The sequence below is a fragment of the Spermophilus citellus genome (assembly GCF_964194105.1).
Source record: "Spermophilus citellus genome assembly, chromosome: 6".
Taxonomy (NCBI): domain Eukaryota; kingdom Metazoa; phylum Chordata; class Mammalia; order Rodentia; family Sciuridae; genus Spermophilus; species Spermophilus citellus.
This window is the reverse complement of record NC_138187.1, coordinates 107,959,009-107,976,885: the sequence shown is the minus strand read 5'-3', so window position 1 is coordinate 107,976,885 and position 17,877 is coordinate 107,959,009. Positions and strand designations below refer to the sequence as shown.

At 38.1% G+C, this 17,877-nt stretch overlaps 1 protein-coding gene across 1 annotated transcript in view; it reads left to right on the top strand.

Moving 5' to 3' along the window:
• ADSS2 (adenylosuccinate synthase 2) overlaps positions 1–11,106 on the top strand; it is a 44,084-nt gene extending 32,978 nt beyond the window's left edge. The window contains exons 12-13 of the mRNA XM_081298077.1: positions 8,015–8,164; positions 10,004–11,106. Coding sequence (XP_081154203.1) covers positions 8,015–8,164; positions 10,004–10,056 — 203 coding nt within the window. The 3' untranslated portion in view covers positions 10,057–11,106. The remainder of the gene's footprint in view (positions 1–8,014; positions 8,165–10,003) is intronic.
• The last annotated feature ends 6,771 nt before the right edge of the window (positions 11,107–17,877 follow it).

Sequence of the window (17,877 nt, the reverse complement as noted above, 5' to 3'; positions counted from 1 at the left end):
CTTTTATTGCTTGGAGTTGCTGTCTCATGTCTTCCCTAATATTCCTTTCCATTCGAGTTAGGTAGGCCTTGAGTTCATTCACTATCCCTGCTTCTGATGTTTCTATGTCCTCCTGTAGAATTAAATTGTCCTGTATTGTTTGTACTCCTTTTTTCCCTTGTTTTCTCATGTTGTCCACGTTACTTTCCAGCTCTATTTGATTGCCGTGTTTCTGCTCTCTTCTATAGATTTGTTTTGGTTCTGTATTACTCTGTTGTTTCTTCTTTGTGTTGTTTAACTGTGCCTGCTAACGTGGATTCTGCTGGGAAGGAATTCCGACGGCCGAGCTCCAGTGACGTCACTACTCTGCTATGACGGGCCCCAGGCTCCTTGCTGGGGTGTCCTAATGGGGCTGTGTGACTGGACTGTCTCTGTTTGGTTTCAGCTCCCCGTTGAGGCAGGCGGGCAGTCTCCAGCCGCCCAGTATCTCAGGCAGTGGGCTGGTGATCGGTCGCCGGCGGGGAAGTGGACTTCAGCCACCCAGTCGCGCGGGCAGTGGGCCGGCTGTCGCCGGTGGGCGGGCAATCTCTAGGCACCCCGTCCTGCGGTCGGTAGCCGGCGGGCGGGCGTTCTCCTACCGCCCAGTTACGCGGGCAGTGGGTGAACTGTCGCCGGCGGGCCTGCGGTTTCCAGCCGCCCAGTCGTGAGGGCCTGGCCTCTAGTCCCCTAGTTTCTCCTGCTAGTCTTGGTTTCTCCTGCTAGACCAGATTTCCCCTGAGTGATGGCTCTCACCAGTTCAAACTGTACTCTGGACCTGCCGTTTGTTGGGTGTGGAGGGTGTCTATTGGGGACCCCGGCACTCTATTGTTTTGTTCCCGTTGTGGGGGATAGAACTGTACTGCTTCCTTCCCCCTCTGAAATCCCGTACTCAGCCCGGGGGTCAGTGCGGGCTTGGCTGGCGGGGTTCCACCGAATGGCAGCCACTTTCCTCCCTGCTTGCTAATTAATCGCTTCTCTGCGGTGTCCCGCCTTCTGTAGCTGTGGGGCAGGCCGGGCGAATCCGTCAGCCCGGATCCCCGGGGTCACACAATTGCCTATTGAGATCCCTGGCACTCTATCATTTGTTTTTTTCTGCTTGCCCCTCCCCCAGCGCTGGCTAGACAGGTTTCATTTTGGCTGCTGATGGGAGGGGGAGTTGAAGGTCAGGTGTCTCTAGTTTTCCCCTAGTCTTTATGTGGGCTCACTCTGATACTCCCTCCCCCGGAAAGCCTAGGAGAGCCTAGGAGACACAGACCTGTCTTATTGTTGCAGTCTGTCGGAGAGTGGCGGTGGATACTTCAGCTCTCCAAGATGGTGGCCGCTGATTGCCTTGGAGGAGTTTCCGTTGTGGGGGACGGGACTGTATCGCTTCCTTCCCCGTCTGAAATCCCGTACTCAGCCCGGGGGTCAGTGCAGGCTTGGCCGGCGAGGTTCCACCAAATGGCAGCCACTTTCCTCCCTGCTTGCTAATTAATCGCTTCTCTGCGGCGTCCCGCCTTCTGTAGTCGCGGGGCAGGCCGTGCGAATCCCTGGTTTTTATTCTTAAGAACAGCCTTTCTGGTGTCTCAGCCAGATGTCAGGAAATTCATAAGATGTAATAATGAATTTTTGTCAAAATCCAGCAGTACTGGAGCTCCATTGTACCCTGTTCCTTCCTCTCTACTGGTATTACTTGATCTATAGAATCTTTGACTTGCCCTAAACTTTATAGTTGCTACTGTCAACAGTGGTCACACTGTTAAGGGATTCTCTCTCATGGACTTTGAGGGGGTCCCTTCCTCTGTAGCTCCCTCTTTGATGCCTCACCCTGCTGATTCCAGTTGCTTCTGCTTTCCTGATATCTGATATCTACCTCCTCAGGTCAGTGGAGCTTCCATTTTCTGGTGACTCCAATATTCTAAACAGTGGTTAGGAAATTGTCCCAAGGGAAAGAATTGAGTGATTTCAGGACTTGCTTGTGAGTTTCCTTTATCTCAGGCACTATAGTTTCTGTTTATTGTTCCACTAGGAGTTGTCATATATTTTGAGAGCTAGTCTGGAACTGTATATTTCAATCATAGCTAGAAATTGAAGCCTCACAGAGTCTCTTATTCATTCTTCTACCATCTACTACAACAATTCTGACATATCTACTTGGTCTAGTTCATCACTTTATCTAAACTTTCCAGGATATTCCCAGTAGTATGTTTTCATCATTTTTGTGTCATGCATCATGTAAGAGTACTCCATACCAATGTAATCTCTTAATTCAACTTTATGTTCTACTTGCTTCTTCCCTTGATCTGGCACACTCATCCTTAGAATGTAGTTCCATAAAATACTCTCTTAGTTCCTATTGGTAAATATTGGCTTAAAACTGCAGAACTTTTAGAGTATAGTCCCCTTTCCTCCCAAGTATTTTCTTGGCCCAGTTCTGTGGGGAGTTGGCCCTGGCTATTATGGACTGACGAGGAGGCAAAGTAAAGATAGAACAGAGGCATGCATATGCTTTGCAAGGCATAGGCCTCTGCATCATCTTCGAACAAGAGGAGGCCTTAGCCTTTTAGTACGAAATAGTGGGACATTCTGTAGTTCCTGAGGATTTCAACTCCATCAACCCTTATATCCCATTCAAAATCTTTGAATCTCACTTTTACCAAATAGGTCTCAGTCTTTTCCATAGCAGACTTGCTAGATTTGTGAATACAACATTCCCTGGAGTTTTATTTGTGTGAGTTGGGAGCCTGACCCTCTCTTTTTCTGCTCTGTGCTATAGGAGATAAGATTTTCTAAATGATACCAGGAATGCCTTCTTGACTTTCAGTTTGTTTTAAACAATTCCAGTTCATGAAAGGCATTCATCAGGAGCCATCCATTTCCATTGTGCTTATTTATTAATGCCTCAGTTATTGTCATTGCTTTACTTTCTACTTGGATGGCATTAGTTCATTTCCCATGAAAGCTTTATTTTAGCAAATGTACTACTACAACATGACGGAAGGTGCCTACCATACTCTACCTGCCATCACTAATGGTTGTCACTGCCAGACAGCTGGCCATGATCCAGCTCTAAGTTCCCATTTTAGAGCCTTTTTCTCAGACTACTAGCACCAGCTGTGTTAGATTGAGTTCCAATTGTCTTAGATTGAGTTTCCTAGGAAACAGACTCTGCTTTAAAGATTTGCACACTGGTTCGAAAGTGCTCTGAGAACATCTGTGAGAGAAGCAGGATTAGACAGAGGGAGGAGTTGAATTGCAGTTAAGTTGCATAAAAAGTCATCAGCTGAGATATATTTGGAGGGCAAGCAAAATGACTGAATAGAGGTACCAAGCACTCACGTGCTCCTTCCTCACAAAGAAGAACCAAAGTAGCAGGCGTGTAACTGCATATGGAGATGAGTAACTATGGAAGACACTATTAGAAAAATGGAAACCTTTTAAAATTCAGAGACCTAACACAGCAGGATATCAAGAGAAACAAAACATCCCATCACCTACTGCCCAGGCTCCACAGCTAGGGAATGTGTGAATCTCCCCTCTATAGGGGTAAAGGTCAAAGAGAGTCCCAGCATACTCAGTGCAGAAACTAGCAGTTCTGGCTATTGGAAAGTTTCTTGACCCCTGCAGGGTTACAGCCCAAATAGATAGGAAATCTGAAATCTGCATGGTAGTCTGGCTTTGAAGGGAACTATTGCCTGAATTTGGACTGCTCTGAGATTTCAAAAACCCTTCGTATCCCCATCTCTAGAACCCCACATACATTGTAGGGCACTGGTTCATCAGGTGGTCGCCTCACAAACTAGACCTGACCTGGTGGAGTGACTTCCACATAAACCTGCTGAAAGTGCTACACAGTGGGCAATGGGTGTTGTGACATGGAGCGGATCAGAGAGAAGGAATGAAAAGAATATTCAAAAGAACTGAGAAAGTCAAAATGACCAGCAAAAGTTCATACGTTCATTAATAAACTCTGAATATAAGTGGTCTTAATGTTCTAGTTAAAAGATACATATGGTTGAATGGGTTGAATGGATTAAAAATCAAGACTCAACCAACATGTTGCCTACAAGAAACTCAAATTGCCAGTAAGGACACAGAGTGAAAGAATGTAAAACTGATATTCCAAACAAATAGAATCCAAAAACAAGCAGGAATAGCTATACTGTACTGACAAAATAGACCTAAGACAGTAATACTAAGAAGAGACAGAGAAAGTCACTATATAATGATCAGGTTTCAATTCAAGAACATAAAATGATTATAAATTTGAATGCACTCATTTCATAAAACAAATACTATTAGACCTAAAGTGGGAGAAAGGCTAGCTCCAGTATCATAATAGTTGGGGATTTCAGTACTCTACTCTCACTAATGGATAGATCATCCAGGGGTAAAAAAAAATCAATAAACATCAGAGTTAGACTACCCTATAGGTTAAATGGACATAAAAGACTTATAGAACATTCCATTCAATAGCTGCAAGATACTCATATTTTTTTCATTAGCACATGAACTTCCCCTAGAATAGACCATATATTAGGCCATAAAAAGTCATCAGCTGAGATATATTTGGAGGGCAAACAAAATGACTGAATAGAGGTACCAACAAATCTCAACAAATTCAAAAACAAGTCATATTCTGTATCTTATCACAGTAGAATGAAACTAGAAATCAATAAGGAGAGACTGAACTACAGTCTTTTGAATGAATAGTTGCTCCATGAGGAAGTCAGAAAAATTTAAAAATTCCTTGAAACAAACAAAAATGGAAATACAACATACCAAGACTTGGAGGATACAGCAAAAGCAATACTAAGATCAGAGCAGAAATAACAAATTATAGTATCTAACAACAAAGTGAATTTCTTTGAAAAGATAGATAAAATTGACAAGCCTTTAGGTAGACAGATAGAGAGGTAGAATGGGAAAGAGGTGGAGAAAAGATCCAAATAATTTGCTGAAAAAGAAATAAATGAAAATAATCCTATGCACAATAGCCATACAAATAAATACATAAATAAAATACCTAGGAATAGACTTAATTAAGGAAGTGAAAAACAAAATGTCGGGGAAAGAAATTAAAGAAACTGAAAGGTGAAAATGCTTGTTCATGGTCTGGAAGACTCAATATTATTTAAAATGTCCATACTACAGATTCATTGCAATCTCTATCAGAATACCTATGACATTTTTCACAGAACTAGAAAAAAATTCTGAAATTCACATAGAAGCCTTGAAGACAAGAGAACAAAGCTGGGGATGATTTTAATACATACTACAGAGTAATAGTAATAAAACCAACATGGTATTACCATTAAAACAGACGCAAACCAGTGAAACAGAAAAAAGAACCTAGAAATAAATACATCTAGTGTTTTAGTCACCTTTTTCACTGCTGTGAGTCATGCTCCCAATGACCTGCCTGCTCCAGCCATACCCATACCTGCCCACAGTTACCAGCCAGTTAGGCCATTTAAGTGGATTAATGACTTATATAGGTTAAGGCTGTCTCATAACCAAATCATTTCACCTCTAAACTTTATTGCATTGTCTAACATAAGCTTTGGGGGAATACCTCATATCTTAAACCATAACATGCTGTCAATTGATTCTCATCAGAGATACCCAAAATATACACATTAACGAAAATATACACATTGTGCTGGCAAGACTGTATGTCCACATGTAGAATATTGAAACTGGAGCCTGTCTCAGTCTGTACAAAAGTCAAGATAAATAAAAAAAAAAAAAACCTTAACATAATACCTGAAACTCTGAAACTACTAGAGGAAAACAGGGGAAATACCCTAAAATGTTGGTACAGGCAATGATTTTTCTGGGTAGGACTCCAAAAGTAAAAAATTACAAAATGACAGATGGGATTACAGCAAATTGAAAAGCTTCTGCATAACAAACAACAAAGTGAAGAGACAGCTTGCAGAATGGGAGAAAATCTTTGTCAGCTCTTAATTTGACACAGGGTTAGTGTGTGTGTGTGTGTGTGTGTGTGTGTGTGTGTGTGTATTTATATTCATACATACACAATGGAGTGTTATTCACCTATAAAGGAAAATGAAATCCTGTCATTCGCAAGAAAATGGATGGAACTAGAGATTATCATGTTAAGCAATGCAGGTTCTCTCTCGTGGAAATTTCGTTAGTCATGCTCATTGACAAAAGAGAAGAATGCTTCCTGCTATTTAAGTTGCTATTTTTTCCCTTTTCTCTTCATTCATTTTCTCTTTTTTCTTCTTTTTCTTCCTCCCTTCCTCCCTTTCTTTTCTACTGTCTTCATATATTCTCTTTCTCCTTGTACTTCTCCTTTCTTGCTCTTTGTCCCTTTCTCTCCTGCCATAGAATAATTCATCTCCATAGAATGAATAATTCAGATAACATACCTGGGCATATGATTCTCTACTGTGGTATCATCACTGATTTTCTTATCCATCTGTTCCACTAGGCTATCAATTTCTTGAAAGAGCCATCTTTAATTCAAATATGATTCCTCACTCTTGTTTGTTTTAAGGATTTTGATTTGGGGGAAGTGATAATGTGGTGGTTATTAAAAGGACTTCTTATATTTTGGTGAACATTATCTATTAAAGATGATTCTGATTGAAAATATCATGGGAGTCAGAGAAGGCGGTGCTGGCATGTGGGTATGGCAGCTGGATGTGGGTGGCTGGTAATTGTAGCACATGGAGATGTATTAAAAGCATTCTGTATTATTTTTGTGTATATGTCAAGCATTCTCTGTAATAGACATTTTTTAACATTTGGAATTTTCACTACCTAGTCTAGTCACTGATACACAGTTAGCACTTCACTGTTTTGTGACTCAGTAAATCCAAGAGAAGTATAGGGAATAGTCTCTGATTTTATGTTGGTGAAGTTATGAAAAGTTGATGTGTAAAGCTTAGAGGAAACACAGAAGTTCTCTGATTGAGGCCCGTCTGCACATTTTTTTCTTTCAGTCACAATTACCACTTGGTAAAAAATAAAATAAAATAAAATAAAATAAAATAAATTGTAAAAATTTTTAGACAGGGCTGGGGATGTGGCTCAAGCGGTAGCGCGCTCGCCTCGCATGCGTGCGGCCCGGGTTCGATCCTCAGCACCACATACCAACAAAGATGTTATGTCCGCCGAGAACTAAAAAATAAATATTAAAAATTCTCTCTCTCTCTCTCTCTCTCTCTCTCTCCACTCTCTCTCTAAAAAAAAAAAAAATTTTTAGACAAATAAGTAACAACAACAACAACAAAAGAAGTCCTCAGCTGATCTCTTGGGGAACTCTGAAGCTAAAATTACCCTTCAAAATTGGACCAAATTTAAGAAAGGACAAGGTTCTTTGTATTCCCACATCAATGACAAGTCACTGTATATGACCTTTCCCAGGGGAACAGTTCCCTTCAGCGGAGCAGGGAAACTCTGAGCTGTGGGTGGTCATCAGGCCTATAGGGTTCAGTCCTCAAGAAGGAAATCTGGATGGTGTGCCATGGCACCCACTAGCCAGTTTTTAGTCAAAGAAACTGCTGTCATTACTCATGTTGCATGTTGTTTCTAGTATGGGATATAGAGAAAATGGTTACATGGAATAATGAAGAAAATTTCAATCAGAACAACAGGATTTCTCAGAAGATTTCAGATATGCAAGCCTTTTTCTTTAAGGTTGCTGTTATTATATTGATTCATAATTTACAATTGAGAGAATAGAATTTCAGAATGCTCTAAATGGAAGTTTGGTACCAAAACTCATTTGAAGCAAAACCTGATTTGAACTCTGTCCACATATAGTGAGTATTCATATGTTGCTGCAGAAATGTTTGATTATAGAATACTACCCCTGATGGTCTGTGTACTGTTACATTACCTTTATAAAACATCAAAAATTTTAAATTCAGAAACACATCTGAGACTTCAAGGATTTTGATAAATGTCTGTGGAATGTCTTGTCAAAAAGTTGTTTGACAATAGGTACTGTGTATCATGGACAAATATACTCCTTTATTTTTAGCAAACCAAGAAGTCTTAAATAAAGTTGAAGTTCAATATAAGACTCTCCCAGGATGGAATACAGACATATCAAATGCACGGACTTTTAAAGAACTACCTGTTAATGCACAAAATTATGTTCGATTTATTGAAGATGAGCTTCAAATTCCAGGTAAAGAAACATTTTATGAACAAATATCTTTTCTTTACTTTTATCTTAACCTGCCTACCTTTGAAATAAAATAAAAGATTATATTACTTTGAAGAGTGCTCATGATTTGCATAAATGCTCAGGAAGATATATATATTTTTAAGAATAAATACAATATTCATCTTTAAGTGGAAGATAATAGATTACCTTACCCTTTCTGGATGACAGATCCAGATTGTCATTTAATCTCATTCTGTTATTTTACCCTCTGACATTCATTCTTGTCATTTCTCTCTATTATTAAAGTTTATTCCATATTTTCACTTATCACCAACAATGATTTATAGTTTTTTTAATTTATAGTTTTTTAAATTTTTAAACTACCCTTGAGAGTTGGGTATATCTTGAATAGACATTAGGAAATAATAGATACAAGAAAAGAGGAAATCTCATTTAGAAAGAAGTGAAAAACAAGAATAAAGAATGGAGTAAACTTCTTTATTAGAAATAAATGTAAGATGGCCAGGTAGTTAGGCATAATGAAGTTATGTGAAGTCTTTTAACAGATTGCTTTTTCATTTCATTTTTTAATTTACATTGATGTAAATTTGAGATGTGAGAAAGTAAAGTAAGTAGTGGGTATCTTCCATATACAATCTATGATATACTTCTTTTGAATTTGGTATTGTGCTTCATTTGTACTTATGGTTCATTTTAAATATGACTTTTGTTTTCCAAATTGCTAGTAGCTCTTTCTAGCTTGATGTCAAATTTAGTAAGCATATTCAGCAGTTTTTGAAATATGAATAGCAGTAAGTTTAACAATGACCTCTTAAAAATACCATAAAGTTTTATCCTAAAAGTACATTATGGGAGACAGGGAAGAGGGAAGAATGAAAGAACTTTGGATTGTGCAGAGGGAAGTGAGGAGAGGGTTGGGGCTGTGAGGATGGAAAGGATGGTAGAATGAGACAAACATTGTTACCCTATTTACTATACATGTATGATTGTACTACTGATGTGATTCTGCACCACACACAGCCAGAGGAAAAAGAAGTTGTGCTCCATTTGTGTACAGTGTGTCAAAATGCATTCTACTGTTATGTATAACTAATTAAAACAAATAAAAAAATTTTTTAAAGTACATTATGGAAACCAATAATTCTGCAAATAACCTAAATTCATGTAGTATAATTCCCTAGACTGGTGCTGTAGGCAGTGCCTAAGGCTGTGCAGATTCGAATTGTGTTCGCCTAGATATTTCTACCTTTTCTGATACGTAAAATTTATAGTGGCGCTTCAGGTATCCACTTAGTACATTTATGGAAGGTCTTATCTTTTGCAGTTATCAGGGACTTGATTAAAAGTTTTTTATGTTTTTGCTGCTTTGGGCCAATATTTCACTATCCCAGTCATTGGAAATTAAGAAATTGTAAATATGCAGTTAAAATGGAATGGTAAGACAAACTGCTCTGTGTTGGATCTTGACTGTGCATCCTGTTTAGAAATGGACACAGTCGGGCTGGGGATGTGGCTCAAGCGGTAGCGCACTCGCCTGGCAAGCGTGCGGCCTGGTTTCGATCCTCAGCACCACATACAAACAAAGATGTTGTGTCCGCCAAAAACTAAAAAATAAATATTAAAAATTCTCTCTCTCCTCTCTCACTCTCTCTTTAAAAAAAAAAAATGAAATGGACACAGTCTTCAACAGAAATGACAGACAATGAAAGGCACATAGGGAAATATTAAATGGTGTGTCTGAGAAAAGGCGAGGAGGCTACCTATCTCCTAATCACAAAGACTTAATATTACAAATAAATTGATGATATTCTTTTATTGTGTTTCTTTTTCCCCCGCCAGTTAAATGGATTGGTGTAGGTAAATCCAGAGAATCCATGATTCAACTGTTTTAAGGATTCCAGAAACACTCCTTGAGAGAGAGGGGGAAAACTTTCTTAAATATTTCTTTATGACCTGCAAATTCAAGAATAAAGACATTGATGTGAGTTTTAAGCCCTACCATTGTTTCCAGTCTTTTAGGAAGAATGGCTATTGTGGAGATTGACTTTGGCATATTCCAGTGTCGGCTCTCCTGAGCTGGCATAATTGCCGAATCATTTGTTGCTCCTGCTGCTCATGGTGCCACGTTTTCTTTCAGTGTTTAGTAATAGTAAATTCATGTTGTTTGAAATCTAAAGAAGTTACTTTAAATGTAGTTTTTCTTCATTATTGTCATTGTATGTTCTTAGGTTTTACCATGGTAAGAACAATTAATGCAGTTTTGCACAAATATTTTTACATTCTGATCGTTCAATTCTGTCATTGTAATCTTTGCAGTTAGAAAAAAGGATGAAGAGATAGGATTCTGTAAACTTTTGCAATGCTATAAATGCTATAAGTTCAGTTTAAATTGTGAACTGTTCATTTTCTGCTGAAATCATTGCAAAGTTGAGCTATTGGCAGGGGGAGGGAGCTTATTCATGGGTCCTTTAATTTGTACAGAATATACAACTTATTTCTCTCTGTAAATTATTTAATACATTGAACATTTAATTAAATATTCAAAGAGAAAAAATGTTCCCCCAAAACAGCAATCTTAATGTTAAAAAAAAAGTGGTCATTAAAAGATATGTTGTGATATTTGGTGGGTATTTTTCTTGAGTTTTAGACATTAACTGAAATGTATCTTTCCTTTTTTTTTTTTTTTAACATATCATTATTTCTAAGTCTAGTTGGATTGATTTTTCAACATCGTGCCTACAAATATACGTACAAACGCATCTACAAGTGTCTAAATGAACCCAGATTGTTGGCCATAATTTTGATCATGCCTTCATTTCTCCTTTCTTGAATAAAAAAAATGTTATTTTGGCAATTAGGCTTAGCATACTGTGTTGTAGATTATCCTTCAATGAACTATAAATGTTTAAATTAGGTGCCACTTTATTTTATTATACCATCAATAGCTGATTAAAAAGAATCAAATATTTCTAGTATGCTTTGTGTATTGTGTTTTTGTTCTCATAATCTTTGTATATAGGAAGGAGTTTTATCCCTGTAGAGTGTGGGGGAAAGGAAGGAAGAGATCAAAAACAGAAATTTTGGAAGAATCTAAATGGTTATCTTCACTATATGTATTTTTATTAATATTTGGTTTGAAAAAAAATTTCGAAAGTAGCTCTTGGATGATAAAGAATAATACAAATGATTATACAGATCAATAATAACATGTAAAAATAATAATGTATAATAAATTGCTTATTCTAGTGGAAATTGAAAGGGCTTTTAAAGTCCACATTATTACAAGCATTGCATCATTGAAACATTTTTGATAAAAGTTCAGAAGCAAATATAAAGAACCCATTTTTCTTCCCAAGTCAGAAGTAGGCTTATTTTATTTTTGACCAAAAAATTCCTATTGATCTTTTTTACTGATTTTTTTTCAGCCAATTTGGGTAATTCTGTTTTTCTTCTAAAGTAAGCTATCTGTTAATTGTTTAAGGCACTAATAACAATTTATTATTGAATACTGTGTGTTTATGCACATGTGCACCTTTGTACCAGATTCTGCTAGGTGTTAGATATGCTATGCAGCAGGGATCGTAAAGTATGCCTTCCTGAAATTAATTATAGTGAGAACAGCATGTTAAATAAACATGTATCGATGAATGATATTATATGCCATAGTGGAAAAATATAGGATGCAGTGAATGAACACCTTTAAATGTGGAAAGGGTCAGAGAAAGCGTTAGTGAGTATTTAAACAGATCAGCTAGATTAATAGTCAAAGGGACATAATGTGCAAAGGCCAAGAAGCTGGAAAGAACTTGAACAGTTTGAGCAACTAAACAAAATGAGCAATGTGCTAGTAAAGTAGGTAGCAAGTTCAAGGAACACAAGGCTGGACAACCAAAACATGTTTCATATGAAAGAAGAGTACTATAGGTCCAAATGCACAGGAAAAAATGCTGTAACATATACTCCAAATTTTAAAATTCATGATAGAATAAGATATTTCAATAGTTGACAGGCTATTTAGTATAAATGATATTAATTGATATATTCATCAATTAATAATTAATTGATATTTGAATAGAAATGCAAGAATTTCTAAGACGTATATGAAAAGGTAACATGAGAGAGGAAGTTTTTCCTTCACCAGTTGGTAAATCATCATAAAGCTGATATAATTGAAATATGTAGCATTGTCATGAGAAAGAACAAATACATAGGGGTAAAATGTTTTAAAAGCCTGAGATACAAAAAACTTAGAAGTATTTCAATATATGCCTTTAATATTCAGTGTCACAAATAAGAAAATGATAAGAAGTAGAAAAATGAGTAAAACGATATAAGATAATCCAGAGGTGGGGTGGTGGTGGGGAATAAGTGGATCAAAACATGAAAAAGGGTCCATTTTTTCCTCTATCAATAGAAAGAAATGAAGACCTCCAGTAAAGGTAACTATTAAGAGCTCGTATTAATGTGTTTTTTGTTTATAATTCCATTTTTTCTTTATATAATTTAAAAAGACAGATACATTAAAATTAAAATTTGTTACAGGGTACATGGTATAAAAATATAATTTTTGACAATGACAACAAAAGGCCAGGTTCAGAACTGAATAGGAGAGGAGCAGAGTTGTATGTCATTGAATCTAAGTTGGTATTAACACCATGTTTTCATAAAATTTAGAGTATTTATATGTAATCCCCCAGTAAGAACATATCAAGAAAACATATACCAAAGGAAATGAGTGAATTAAAACAGAATGCCACCAAAAAAAAAACAATACAAAAGAAGGCGAAAACGGAAGAGATAAGAAATGAAAAAAGGTATAAGACATACAGAATAACGGGAGGAATTTTTCATTATTTGCAGTTACTGTAAATATAAATGGATTAAATATAATCAAAAGGCAAAAAGTGTTGGAAGGAATTAAAAAACAAAAACAAAAATGTGAACCAACTTACATGCTTCCTACAAACAGTATACTTCATATCCAAAGTTACAAATAGGTTGAGTAAAAGGGATTCCAGGGGCTGGGGTTGTGGCTTAATGGTAGAGCACTTGCCTAGCATGTTCGAGGCCCTGGGTTTGATCCTCAGCACCACATAAAAATAAATAAAGGTATTGTGTCCAACTACAACTAAAAAAAAAAAATTTTTTTTTTTTAAAAGGAGGATTCCCGGTCCCCTTAGGTAAGGACCCTGGTACACCAACAAAAATATACTATTAGTCTTTCTCCTAACCTTTCCCAAAGGGTTCTTGTGGGCTCTTACTATAATGTAATTGTGCCTTGGGGGAAAGAGAAATAATTTATCTTTTGGGAGACTTCTAGTTCTGAACTGACATTGAGCCCAAGAGATCCAAAACATCACTGATTCTCCAGTTACAGTAGGAGCTTATATGGATCAGGGGATCAGCAGTGTTTTCTCTCAAGTGTGGTTCAGAGTGCATTCCTAAACCAATGATGTGGTTGTTCCCCCCTGTGCCCCCTAGAACAGCTAATTGAAATAATACTTGGCAGCTTGAAAAACTATATTGGTACCCTGACATGTGGATTGAAGACTATTATGGCAGAAGCCAGTAGAACTGCTTCTGCCTGGGAAAATTATAAATCAAAAGCATATTGCATTCTTGGAGAAAGGATTAGTGCCACAGTTGAGGACTTGAAAGACACCTGAGTAGTGATTCCCACCACAACCACATGTTTCCTGATTGGCCTGTGCAGAAAACAGATAGACCTCTGATAATGACAGTGAATTGTCATAAGCTTGATCAGGTGGTTACTCATTTTCAGCTGCTGTACCCAATATCATTTCATTACTTAAATAAATTAACACATCCCTCATTAGATAATATGCAGCCATTGAACTGGGGTGTGGAGGCTTTTTTCCCCATCCCTATTAAGGACCATCAGTTTGCTTTCAGTAGGCAAGACCAACAGTATGCCTTCACTGCCCTACCTAAGGGGCATATCAACTTTACCCCATGTCATAGTTTAGTTTGCAGGGATTTTAATCACCTTTCCCTTCTGCTAGATATCACACTGATCCAGGACTGGGGATATAGCTTAGTGGTAGAGCACCTGCCTGAGGCCCTGATCAACTCTTGAGCGCTGCAAAACAAAAAGAATCACACTGGTCTGTTATGTCGATGACATAATGCTGTTCTTCTAATCTGATTAGCAGAAGTACCAAACCTAAGCTGATTAGCAAGGGTTACCAAACACTCTAGATTTAAATGGTAAGACATTTACATATCAAAGTGAAAAATGAATCTAACAAAAATTTAGAGGCCTTCTACCTCAGTGAAATTTCTAGGCATCTAGTGGTGTGGGGCCTTCACCTTTCAAATTGTTGAATCTGACACCTTCTGCAACCAATGAAGAGGCACAATGCCTTGGATTTGGGAGGCAACATATTCCTCATTTAGGTGTGTTATTCCAGGCCATTTGCCTGAAAAACTGATAGTTTTGAATGGGTCCCAGGATAAGAGAAGGCTCTACAATGGACCAGGCTGCTGTGCAAGCTGCTACATGATCCAGCAAATGTGACAGTGGTAGGTGGTGATCTACCTAGAGCTTTTGGCAGGTCCATATAGGTGAATCACAACACAGGTCTCTAGAATTTTGGAGCCAGGCCTTGCCTTCATCTTCAGATAACTATTGTCCTTTTGTGAGACAGATATTGGCTGCTACTGAACCTCAGTAGAGACTGAACATGACCTTGGGCCACCAGTTAGAATGCAACCCAAGCTCTCTATCAAGAACTGTTACCTGATCCTCTAAGCAATTACATGGGGCATGTACAACAATACATTAATGGAAATGGTACATACAGAATTGGGGCCTGTTAGGAATTGTGCCTGTGAAGAGCACAAATAAGTTAAAGTGGTGGCCCAAATGTCTATTGTACCCCTTCTTCTCCGCTACCCTGCCTTCTCTTCTAGCCTGTATCTATGGCCTCATGGGGAATTGCCTAGGATCAGTTGACAGGGAAACACTTGGGCCTAGTTTACAGAAGGTTCTCCATGACATATGATCACCACCTGAATGTAGACAGCTCTAGTACTACAGCCCTTCTCGGACAACCCTGAAGGACAGTGGTGAAGGGAAACCTCAGTGATCAGAACTTCAGACATCTGGTTATGTTCTTTGCTTACAAAGAGAAATGGCCAGGCATGCAATTATATACAGATTTATGAGCTGTAGCCAGCGGTTTGGCTAGTTATTGAGGGAGTTGGAAGGAAGACAATTGGAAAATTAATGACAAAAACTTTTGGAAGAGGAGATATGTATACTGATAAATCTTCCTATATGGGCAAAAAATGTGGAGACATTTGTGTTGCATGTGAATGCTCATCAAAAGATGACCTCATTAGAGGAATGATTTAATAATAAGTGAATTGGGTGGTCCATTCTTCGGAAACCACTTAGCTTCTTTCCCTTGCAAACTTTGTCATTGCCCAGAGGGTGTATGAACAAAGCAGCCATTGCGGCAGGGATGAAGGTTATGCATTTTACACATACACTCAGCAACATGGACTTCCACTCACCAAGATCACCCTGACTGGCCACTGATGGGTGCCCAATCTGCCAGCAGCAAAACCCAACTCTGAACCCCCAATATGGCGTAGTTCTTTGGGGTGATCATCAAGCTCCCTGGTGGCAGATTGATTACAATTGATATATTTCTATCATGGAAGAGGCAGTGTTTTTTCCTGGATCCAGATTTGCCTTTCTGGCATGCAACACTTCTGCCAAATTTACCATCTGTGTACTTACTGAATACCTTATCCATCATCACAGTATTCCACTCAGCATTACTTCTGATCAAGGAACTCAGCATCACAGCAAAAGAAGCATAGCTTTGGGCTTACACTCTCGGAATTCACTGGCATTACCATGTTCTCCCTCATCCTCAAACAACTGTTGTGTTAACACAGTGAAATGACCTTTTGAAAAAATTGATTGAAGTACTAGCTGGGTGGCAAACCTTGTAGGTTTGGGACAAAGTTCTCCAGAAGGATGCAGATACTCAATCCATGCCTAAAATATGGTTCTAATTCTCTAGTAGCTAGGATTTACAGATTCAGGAGTCAAGGGTTGAAAGTGGGAGTGGGATCACTCATTTTTACACCTAGAGATCCATTACAAAATGTTTGCTTCCTGTTCCCACGATTTATGTTCTGCTGGCCTAGAGGTCTGTATTCTAAAGGGAGGAATACTTCCACCAGGAGACACAATAATTCCATTGAAATGGAAGTTAAGACTGCCACCTGGCCACTTTGGGCTCCTTGTGCCTCTGAATCAATATGCTATGAAGAGATGGTGTTGGTTGGGGTTGATTGATCTAGATTATCACAGGGGAATTGGACTACTGCTCAACAATGGAGGGAAGAAAGAGCGTTAGGAACAATTCTTAGTTTACTCTTCGAGGTCAATGGAAACCTACAGCCACCCATCCAGCATCTAGGTAGTACTACTAATGACCCAGACCCTTCAGGAATGAAAATTTGGACTATCCAGCTGAGCAAAGAAACATGACTGAATTGCTTGCTGAAAGGAAAGGGAATACAGAATGTGTTGTAGAAGGCAGTTATAAATAGCAGTACAACTACATGACCAAATGAGGACTGTAATTGTCATGAGCATATTATTTTTTAATAAATATGATTGTATCTATACTTATGTTAAGCAAAATATCTGTTTTCTTATTCCCTTATGTAGCATAATACAAATACTATGAATATTGGTTAATTTTTCATGATAATTTTAAGTTTCCAGATATCGGGAGAAGAGTAAACTTCATTCAAGGACTTTTTCTCCTCTTCCATGTGGTAAACATTGGGAGTAGTGCTTTTGTTTTTGGTTGGACACAGGATATAGTAGTCCCACCTTATTCTCAGGAGATGTATTTCAAAACCCCTACTGGATGTCTGAAATCACACATAGAACTAAACCCTATACACAGCATCACAATACTGTGATGGTCAAACTAATAAGCTAGCTGCCATGTGACTGTATACACACATACAGGTATATATAACTTGGATATATTGGACAAAGGAATGATACTCATCCAAGCAGGACCGAGCATGATGGCATGATTTCTCATCATGATGCTCAGAATGACATGCAATTTGAAATTTATGAGTTATTTCTAGATTTTCCCATTAATATTTTCTGGCTGAGGTTTACCCTAGATAACTGAAACCTCAGAAAGCAAAGGTGTTTAAAGGCGAGATTACGTTAGTTTATTATGTTAAGCAGAATTATGAACTTGTTACTGGTCTTCATTTGGAGGTTATGGTCTAAGAAGATGTTTTATGAGTGCCAAGTTGACAAGGGGTGGGTGGACATGTAATAGTTAATTTTAGTGTGTTGACTGGGCTAGGGAATTCTCAGTCCATTATTTCTGTGTTTTATCTGTGAGGGTATTTCTGGAAGAGATTAGTATTTGAATTAGTAGACTGCGCAAGGAAGATTGCCCTCACCAACATGGGAGGATGTCGTTGGGTCTGTTGAAGCCTGAACAGAACTAAAAGGGGAATAGAAGGATGAATTTGCTCTCTGCTTGAAAGAGGTTCTTTCCTGACCTTTGATAACAGGGTTTCTAATTCTTAGCCTTCAAAGTTGGACCAGAACTTACATCATTGGTCTTGGATTGGAACCATTTCATCAAATCTTTTTTTTTTTTTAATTTTTGTAGTTGTAGATGGATAGCATG